This window comes from Sinocyclocheilus rhinocerous, unplaced genomic scaffold (genome assembly GCF_001515625.1).
Source record: "Sinocyclocheilus rhinocerous isolate Xijiao unplaced genomic scaffold, SAMN03320098_v1.1 scaffold2524, whole genome shotgun sequence".
Taxonomy (NCBI): Eukaryota; Metazoa; Chordata; class Actinopteri; order Cypriniformes; family Cyprinidae; genus Sinocyclocheilus; species Sinocyclocheilus rhinocerous.
Window position 1 is genome coordinate 172417 of NW_015652313.1, and position 7006 is coordinate 179422.

Consider the following 7006-nt stretch of genomic DNA (forward strand, 5'->3'; position numbering starts at 1 on the left):
TATATAGATAGATATATATATATTTACAATTTTTACTTTAAATCTTGATGTTAATATAACAGAAAGTGGGGGATGGCACCAGTAAAATATTGTCTGAGCCCTGTGAAATTAAGCAATAGCTCATATTCTATTACCAATCATAGAGGGCACTACAGTTATTACAGCCTGTCACTCTTAAAAACAGAATAATATGATTAGAGAATATTACTTTCCAATTAAACTGCATATGCATTTAAAGGGGTAGTTCACTTCCAGAATGAAAATTCTGTCATCATTTACTCAAATGTTAGTATCCGAACAGTTGAGGGGCACCATTGACTTCCATAGTATTTTTTTTCCCTACTATGGAAGTCAATGGTGCCCATCAACTGTTCGGATACTAACATTTTTCAAAATATCTTCTTTTGTGTTCAACATAAGAAAGAAACTCATACAGGTTTGGAACAAGTGGAGGGTGAGTAAATTCTGACAGAATTTTCATTATGGAAGTGAACAACTCCTTTAAGGTTTGCACTCAGAAAATAAGATGTAAACCAAATAAATGTTGAGTACTGCTTCTATTCTTATAGAAGCAGCCAGTATAGTATCAGGCAGCCAGTATCTATGACCAAATTCTGGTAAACTACACCATTTACAGTACACATGTCATAGGCCGTTCTCCTTTAAACCACGCAGACTGCAAGTCCACACCTATGACTAGTCCATTTCTTCTTGTTGGGGAAGTACCCTGCTGTACTTTAACGTAAATAGTAAAAGGGGTATCCCTGAACCCTTATAAAAGAGAAGGTTGAGAACTTTCACCATAAATTTGACAGAATATCTTTATTTAATCATCTTATCTACAGTCATCAAAACAAACAGGAAATTGCTGTTTAGTTCTGAATAACTCACTCGAGATAAGGTTCACACAAACTCAACTAGAGAAAAAAACACTAACATAAAATAAGACTAACACAGTCTCTGTAAAATGCAAGAGTTCACATTATTAATCAGTTGAGAGTGGTTGTCACCTACACCAGTGTTTCCCAACCTTTCTTTAGTGGTGGCACCCTTTGGAAATTTTAACAAATTTGTGGCACCCTACAAAATTAATTTTGTCACAATATTTGAATTTCTAACTTTGATATGATACTTTGAAAAGTATAGATATTCGGTACAGCAGGGAAGAACTGCAGAATATACTGTCATACAGATATTTTTAATATTAAAAATAAAATTGTCCATCAATGGTGGCAATCAGTAGGCTATTTATATGACAGATTTTAATGTAGGCTTTTATTCATATGTAAACATTGTTCGTAGATAATTAAACAACTCCACAAACAGCATCACCAGCTTCATGCATTACTAACCAGTTAGACTTTATTTCTGGAGTATCTAAAACAGAAGTTCTTTATTGAGAATTAAGGTTTAGATTTTTTTTTTCAACTTACCGTTTTGGTGAATAGTGTTTGCTTTAGATGCTTCTTGACCCTTGACTCATTAAATATAAGTTCCTCTTTGGCTGTTACAATTGTGTTTATAAAGCACATATGTGATGGCAAGGAATTTATGATAAAATGATTTCATACCTCTGAGTGATTGCGTTTTATCTTATCTATTTGTAGTGCTTTTATGATTTCTGTATTAATGCAGTTCTGTGATACGAGGCAATGTGAGAAAATTTATAAACCACTTTTTAAAATATGGTTCTTTAAGAGGTTTAAGTTCTAGCACTCATAGACATGAAGAATCAGCATGTGAATCTCAGCGATGGTGTTCTTGATGTCTGTGTGTCTAAACAGTACAGCTGTTCTAGACTGGTGTGCAAAGTGTTTTTTTAAAGTTCTTCGTATTTGTTCAAGGTGCAGTTGTGATCAATAACTTAAACTAAATTACACATCACCACCGATGACATCAGTGAATCAGACTACACGTGACAACTACAACAGTATCAAAAAATGACCAATATAACTTTACCACATTTTCGCTTGGTTTTTCTTGACATAACCAATGTGCTTCTTGAACACAGTTACATCAATCAGAGAAATACTAATGTAAGAAAGTCAACGCTTATCTCCACAACGGTGACTTCAAATTGTATTATTTTCAATAAACATTAACATCTAAACCTCTGTTAATTCTTAATAAGAAATTTTTAGATGCATGACAAAAAAAAGTCAAACTTTGTAATGCATGAAGCTGGTGATGTTGTTTGTGGAGTTGTTTAATTATCTTCTACGGAAATCTTGAGAGATTTAATGCGTTTTATTTCAGTTGATTTCATAGGCTGTGGCTGAAGTCAGTTGTAGTTCTTGTGTTTCTCTTTTCTTCAGTGATTCTGCTTGTTAACAGCAGGTGTTCCTTACTAATGATCAATCAGCACTTAATTAATCACATAATTATCTCATTAACTTTAACACTGCTTCAGTGTTACTTTAACACTCTTTTAGAGTAGGACCATATATGCTCCGAGCAGTGTTAATTTAACACTCAGGATTTTACTGTGTATGATTACATGTTGGCCGATATTGAAAACACTGAATAAATATGAAAAGAAGGAAAATATAATTTATATTTATTTCACTACTCCACTGAAATAAACTGCTAAAAAAAGAAACAGAATGGCAGCTTTTGTAAAAGCTACAGAAACATGCAGCCTTTTGCATTGTCACTGATGGTGTGTTTACACTGGTTCAGAGCGAGCATTTTCAGTTAATTCCAATGAAAGCTGAGCTTCACACTTGCAAGGTGAATTGTGGAATTGACTGGAATTGATTGTAGAAAGTGCTGATGGTCAAGTGGTCAACAACCCTCAACTCAATGCAAATGAGGATAGCAAAATGTCAGGCATCAACAAATAGCTGTGAAGTTCAGGTAGTGATGTTTGTCTTGAAAGTTTATAAATATGCAGATTGTGCAGTTTCTGTTGGAGAAAAGCTTCACAGAATCATTACCTCTCTTATGTAGCCATCCCTCTTTCACAATGACAACATCACTCATTGTGGCCAGAGAGAAAAACCCTCTTGTCCCTTTGACTCGGACCAGGACCAGAAGGTGGGAACTGTTGGATGTCTCCAGCCTAGACATTCAGCAGGACAGGTGGTCTGTAGGAAACAGAAGAAAAAAAATTGTTTCTGACTTATAAAGCTTACTTATATATATTTTTAGCTTTATCCCACAGTTTTAGCACAAAGCATGCTTGCACTTTTCATAAATGTGACTCTTACTGAAAATATTGACATTGCATCTGGAAAAGAAAAAGAAAAGAAAAAGGCACACTGCAGTAAAAAAAAACTGCTATGAATAAATCTGCACAGTGTTTAAACCAGCCCTTTGCCAACTTTAGAGCTCTCACACTTCTTTGCAATCTCTCATTATTTATTTTTCTGATAATTATGTAATTATGCATTATGTTGTTTCAGGCTGATTGGTGGACCAACACAGCCACATACTTCACCTACAAAACTTTGACTGATCAACTAACATTTATAAAACCATAGGTATGTTAGAACCTGCACAAAATTATTTTGTGCCTCTATTATTTCCCACTTAGTGGAAGACATGCTTTATCCCCTACCTTGTCTCCTCCCCCTAATGCCTTGTTTGACTATGCATAACCTCATAAGCATACAATTTATATACAGGTGCATCTCAATAAATTAGAATGTCATGGAAAAGTTCATTTATTTCAGTAATTCAACTCAAATTGTGAAACTCGTGTATTAAATAAATTCAATGCACACAGACTGAAGTAGTTTAAGTCTTTGGTTCTTTTAATTGTGATGATTTTGGCTCACATTTAACAAAAACCCACCAATTCACAATCTCAACAAATTAGAATACTTCATAAGAACATAAAATTAATTAATTTGAAAGAGTTAAATGTTATTTTCCTTCAAGAGACTCATAGTAACCAAAGCAATGAATTTGAGTGGAGGTTGTGGTGGGAGGGAGAACATGTTCTCAGTCATGGGACTAATTTAAGTGCAGGGGTGGCTGTGCTTTTCTCCCCTGCTGTTAAAGCCCAAATTTTATTGAAACAAGAGTTAGAACCAGGAAGGCTGCTAATTATAAGGGCAGAAATAAGTAGTTTCTGCTTTTTGTTTGTGAATATTTATGCCCCTAATACTGGCCCCGACAGAATTAAGCTTTTCATTAAGCTGAAACAATTTTTAAGGCAAAACCAGAATGAAGATTTTATTGTTTTGGGGGGGGACTGGAATTGCACATTGGACTTTACACTTGATAGAAATGGGGAGGAGCCACATTCACAGTCAGCACTCTGTTTAGCCAGTGTAATTGAGAACCTGAATTTTTTAGATGTTTGGAGAGAACACAATCTTTCAACACGACAGTACACTTGGGTGAAAGTCAGCACTGGTCTGATTTCTGCTGCACGTTTGGACCGTTTTTATGTATCTGGAAATATGAGAAATAGAGTAGGCTTTGAAGTTCGGCAGTCGCGGAGTTTCCACTGAAGTGTTTGAGTTCTGGAGTCTCGCTTGTGCGATGTTATGGCATGGGAGTGCTTTGTCGCGCTCACCAAGGTGAAAGCCAAAGGTCTTGAGAGAGAGAGCCAGAGCTATTGAATCTGTGTTGCAGTGGGGTTTTGATCCGTGGCATACGTCTGTCCCACGGGTCGCTGTTCCAATTGCCTTCTTGCAAGGCGGAGCGTGCATACATTAACAAGAGGCTCCAATTTATTATGTGGAGAAAAATCTTTGCGAAGATTTGGTTGATACTTTTATAAAGTTTCCTAGGTGGTATGGAAGCCCAGGTTTCTTTGACAATGGCATTCAGCTCATCTGCATTTTTTGGTCTCTTGTTTCTCATTTTCCTCTTGACAATACCCCAATAAATGAACTTTTCCACGACATTCTAATTTATTGAGATGCACCTGTATATGCATATTCCCATTCAGACATGTGTTATTATCATGTTGAATGGCCATTGTGAACAGGTCCGGAGGTACAAAGTACAACAAGCTACTGCACACAAAACCAATGGCATAGCCACGTGTCGCAGCAGTTGTACAGTAGTGTGTCATCAAACTAATTAAACTGGTCAATGGACTTTTTGACCTCGACAGCCAACAGTGTTTGTATACAAAGCAAACTACGTTATTAAGCTATCTTCTTCAGAGCCAAGAGTGCATTATTGATATTTTCACTTTGTACAGACAATTTAAAGGAATTCAGAATTCTGAATGACCCCCGGATCCTTGCTGTTGGTAAAAATGAAAACACAGCAATCCAATATCAGTGCATCCACTACTAATATTGCTATTTATAGCTTAAGTTCTTAAATTAGCTTAACTTAAATAGCTTACTTTTTAAAGCTTACATTATTATCATTTATAATAATGATGTTAAGGAATTTAATTGCTTAACTTCATTCATGAGCGGTATATTTAATCTATATGTGTATATCAAACATAAAGCAGAGTTTAAAATCATTTTATTTACTTAACTGATTCATTCACACCAGAAAACCAGTGTGTAAGCACGGTCAAGAGTCAATGGGAAATTGTGTACACAATTTAATGCATATACAATAAAATTATTTGTTAAAATTTGCATATATATTTTGGCACAATATTTAAAAGGCACAAAAGTTAGAATATAGTATTAGAACAAACCAAATGGGGAATAGCTTGAACTGTAGTTTTTGAGGTCTGCCTATTAAAACCTGCTGATGCACCCCACAGCTATGCAGCCTCTGGCTGCTTGGAATGCAGTGAGAAAGAACGGTGTTCTCCGTCTGAAACAACAACCTCATGTGAACTTCCCCTCCCCCTGCCTCAAAGATCAGCAACTAGGAGATGCGAGTACTCCTCTGACTCACAACATATATGCATGCACTTACAAAAAATGAAAAGCAAAGGCTTCAAGCCAGAAAAAGAAGAAAAGAAAGAAAGTTAGCTGACATGCACTCACATAACATATGAGAACTGCTGTCAAAATTCCTCAGACAAGTACATGCAAAAATACACACTGAAGAACCATTTACTCACAATGATGCCAAGCAAATGCAAAGGTGCACACAGACCTCTCAGGCACAACTACCTTCTCTAATGTCTCTCTCTGTCTGCCAGTCTCACACAAACCCACACACACCAGGGAAGTCTCATATGTGTCAGCTTCACTGTCTGGTGCTGCCACTGCTCTCTGAGCGTGGCCCCTCCCAAAGCCGCCACGCTGTGGGAGAAAAAGAGAGAGTAAAAAAAATTGGGCGGGCGACCAAGCCTGGGCTCAATGCAGCATTCCATATGAACTCAGTGGCCTCACAGATGGTCACGTGGCATGAATAAAGTGAAAGAGTGAGAGATAGAGGCCCCTGAGGAAGCCACTGAGGCCACCCACCTCATTCAACATTTCAGCTTTTGCTTGTGGCTCAGTGAGAGGAAGAAAGGGTGGAAAATGCATCAGTCACCTAGTTTTTTAGCAGCGGCCAGTGCATTGTTACGCTAAAAGGTATATTATAAGGTATATAAACATGCCCAAAGTTTGGAAGCATTAAGATTTTTTAAAGATGTTTTTGAAGTCTCTTATGCTCACCAATTTTTTAAACAAAAATATATTAAAAACAGTAATATTGTAACTTAAAATAACGATTTTCTGTTTTATTATATTTGAAAATGTAATTTATTCCTTGTCATGGCAAAGTTTAATTTTCAGCAGTCATTACTCCAGTCTTTAGTGTCACATGGTCCTTCACAATATTGCTGTTCTCACTGTATTACTGTATTGAACAATTACAGCCTTGGAGAGCATATAAGACTTCTTTCAAAAACATGAAAAATCCTAAATTATTCAAAACTTTTGACCAATAGTGAATAGTAGCATTGTGTTAAAAAATACATATTTAGCTGCTGCTCACATGAGTTCATATTTACAATTAATTCGGAACAATTGGTGTGAATAAATAATTAAAGGATTATTTACAAGACAGAGTATAAAATAATTTCCAAATACAGAATTCAAAATTATTCTGGGTAAGACAACATGGTCCTGAATTACTGCTT

At 36.1% G+C, this 7006-nt stretch overlaps 1 protein-coding gene across 2 annotated transcripts in view; it reads right to left on the reverse strand.

The window, feature by feature from the left end:
- The window catches only part of LOC107714796 (RAC-alpha serine/threonine-protein kinase-like), a 23440-nt gene extending 17313 nt beyond the window's left edge, over positions 1 to 6127 (reverse strand). The window contains exons 1-2 of one of the 2 annotated variants that reach the window (XM_016520769.1): positions 6048 to 6127; positions 2937 to 3086 (exon numbers count right to left, since the gene is read on the reverse strand). In XM_016520769.1, coding sequence (XP_016376255.1) covers positions 2937 to 3069 — 133 coding nt within the window. In that variant the 5' untranslated portion in view covers positions 3070 to 3086; positions 6048 to 6127. Of the gene's footprint in view, positions 1 to 2936; positions 3087 to 5995 lie in introns of both variants that reach the window. The other variant, XM_016520768.1, reaches the window with a different exon arrangement.
- Between the last annotated feature and the right edge of the window lie 879 nt (positions 6128 to 7006).